The following is a 2,941-nucleotide window of genomic DNA, read 5'->3' on the forward strand; positions in this document are numbered from 1 at the left end:
CTTTTTTTTTTTTTTTTTTTTTTTTTTTTACAAATACATGCATTTAAAACTTCATTTAGAAATAAAATTTCTGAAATGAGATTCTGCTAATAGAATATAACAATACTCACCTTAGTTTCAAAAAGATGGTTATAGGCTGTAACCAAATGATCCTTATTAGCTGTTTTAGCTACATTTTTAATGTTTCCTAATAATTTATGCTCTGCAAGAAACTATAAGGAAAAAATACTGGTTAGTCAAAGTCATTTCACTCAAGAAGATTCTAAAATGAGAAAATAGAGCCATGTGTGGCAGTAGTGTCTGTGGTACCAGCTACTGGGAATTTGAGGCAGGAGGATCGCGCTGAGCTAGTTTAGCCTGGGTACCAGAGTGGGACCTCAACTCAACAAACAACCCCAAACCAAACCAAACCGTAAATTTAGAAAATCACCCATTTATGTTAGCAGTTACGGTTTCAATTAGTACTAATGAAGAAGTAAAATAATATTGTATTTTATAGCCTGCTTCATTAAAAATATAAGGCATTTAGATCTGTACCATTTTGTATGGGAAACAGTGGTTTGTCCTAACCCTTTTCATTTTACAGCACGCGCACAAATACACACACACACACACACACACACACACACACACACCCACCCAAAAAACAGTCACAGGAACCAAGCCAAAGGCAGCTGCTTGTGACAGAATGCTACTTGGCACTGGCCTTGGGAGCCTCCAGCCATGCTCAGGAGGATAGTTTCACTCCATAGACCGGATCCAGCTTTCCTAAAGACTCAGTTTCTAGATCTGTAGTGGAAGATTAATAACAGAATCTATGTCGAAGTGTTGCTGTAGGCTGGGTATGGTGGTGCATGCACATGCCTGTAGTCCCAGCACTCGCAAGGCTGAGGCAGAAGGATTGCTGCCCCCAAGATCAAAGCTAGCCTGAACTACATAGGGAGATCCTGTCTCAAAAAACCAAGCTGAAACAGAACAAAGTATTGTTGAAAGGATAAAATGCATTTAGCATTGAAGCCTGTCACAGCAATAATTTAATGTTAACTATTTTTTTTTTTCCTTTTTTTGTGTTTTTTTGACCAAAAAAACTATGTAGCCCAGGCTGGTCTTGAACTCACAGTGATCCTCTTGCCTCAGCCTCCTGATTGCTGGGATTACAGGTGTGTGCCACCACACCTGGCAGTGTTACCTATTTTGATTAAGAAAATAACATACTTATATTTCAAGATAAGAGTTCCTTTTCTCTCAAATATAATACTGTAAGTTGACAGATGCCCAAACACTATTATATATATTCACTTCGAAATTATGTGAAGATTTTAGTGATTTTGTCATTCTGCCTCCTTTTCTGCCACGTGCTCCTTGTTGGATTCATTCTGTCATTCTCAAATCAAAGTTGTCCTTTGCCATCTTCTAGCAATTTTTTTTCCTGTGGTTCTGGGGGTTAAACCCAGGGCTGTGATAATGCTAGGCAAGCATTCTGCCACTGAGCTGCAACCTACCCCTTAAGTTTTGGGATGGAGTTCTGAAAAGTTGCCCACGCTGGCCTTGAACTTGGGATCCTCCATCCTCAGTCTTGTAACTGTGACTACAGGTATGTGCCACTGTACCCAGCTTCTACATTTTTCTAACACAGTGTTGCCTTTTACCCTCTTTGCTTTTTTTCTCCCCTTTTAAGAGAAGTGTTCTAAAGACCAGTTGAATACAGGAGTTCATTACATAAAATTAATCAGCTGAGTCAGCTCTCAAGTTTAGCAAGCTCTTATGAAAATATCTCAAATATAAATATCTCTTTGATATCTTATGATCAATAAGGGCTGGCAGCTGTATGTAGTGGCACATCCTCCTAATCTCTGCACTGTGGGTGGCTGGGGCAGGAGGATTCTAAATTCCAGCCCAGCTTAGAGGTTAAAGGTTAAACTGAGTATGCACTTCTTTTGTTAAAAATATGCTATGATAACCCAAGTCTTAAGTCTTACCACTCTGGCCAGTTTTACATTATAGTTTACTTCGGGATGATTTGTAAGAATTTAATAAAATATAGCATTGAAGCACTGAACATTGATTATTTCAGGCAAAATACATATTGGTTTAAGACAGTAAGTAATTCCATTAAATGGTAGTCGATCCTGATGCATAGTTTTTTTTTTTGTATCCCGAACCACTGAGCAAGTTCTTGCTAGTAGTTTGTATAAATATTTGCTCAATTAGTCTTAAGATATGGATGCCAGGATAATTATGCACATGTAAGGAAGTGGAAGTTGCAGTTTCCTGTATCTCCCCTTCAAGATCCTCCTAAATCAAAACAGTCCCAAGAACCCAGGACCACTTCTGCTTAAATCAATACAATACTGACTTAAGTATGTAAATGGTCATCGGAGAAAACACTGAAATGATTAATATTTTAGAATTATAAAAATATTTGCTAGTTAAGAAACGATAGAAAATCCACATGCAGGCTGCTGATTCTATTTCTTGTGGATGAAAGATGCTGTGTGCATAGGAGTTCAGCAATTTAAGAGAGGTACGAAATAGGTCTGACAAAAATAACTTGTGACTACAGACGAGGGGTTAAGATGGAGACTGTACCGAGAAAGGCCGGGCGCGTGCACAACATGACGATCGCCACATGCACTTCTTAGCGGATTGTTCATAACAATGGGAGGCCGCCGTGCAAGAGATGCACGTGCAGCTCCCTCAGTATAAAGGCGAAATGGTCATTTAAACCGTAACATCCACGGGATTTCGAAAAGAACCACTCGGATTAAGGTTGGCTCTTTGGTAAATCGGCGAGAAGGACAGCGACACAGGCCGTCCCCACGGTTCTCGCAGCCTCCCTCCTCGTCCCCAGAGCCCCCCGCACTGCTCGCGTCTCCTCCAGCCGCCCTCCAGCCCCCTCCTCGGCCCCCTCCGCCTCCGAGGTCCTTTTCTCACAGCCTCC

At 40.7% G+C, this 2,941-nt stretch overlaps 1 protein-coding gene across 1 annotated transcript in view; it reads right to left on the minus strand.

Annotated features, from left to right (window-relative positions):
- The window catches only part of Fkbp3 (FKBP prolyl isomerase 3), an 11,828-nt gene extending 8,999 nt beyond the window's left edge, over positions 1–2,829 (minus strand). Inside the window, exons 1-2 of the mRNA XM_033765159.1 lie at positions 2,590–2,829; positions 111–212 (exon numbers count right to left, since the gene is read on the minus strand). Coding sequence (XP_033621050.1) covers positions 111–212; positions 2,590–2,631 — 144 coding nt within the window. The 5' untranslated portion in view covers positions 2,632–2,829. The remainder of the gene's footprint in view (positions 1–110; positions 213–2,589) is intronic.
- Between the last annotated feature and the right edge of the window lie 112 nt (positions 2,830–2,941).

Source organism: Fukomys damarensis, unplaced genomic scaffold (assembly GCF_012274545.1).
Source record: "Fukomys damarensis isolate Sample0158 unplaced genomic scaffold, DMR_v1.0_HiC HiC_scaffold_17, whole genome shotgun sequence".
Classification (NCBI taxonomy): domain Eukaryota; kingdom Metazoa; phylum Chordata; class Mammalia; order Rodentia; family Bathyergidae; genus Fukomys; species Fukomys damarensis.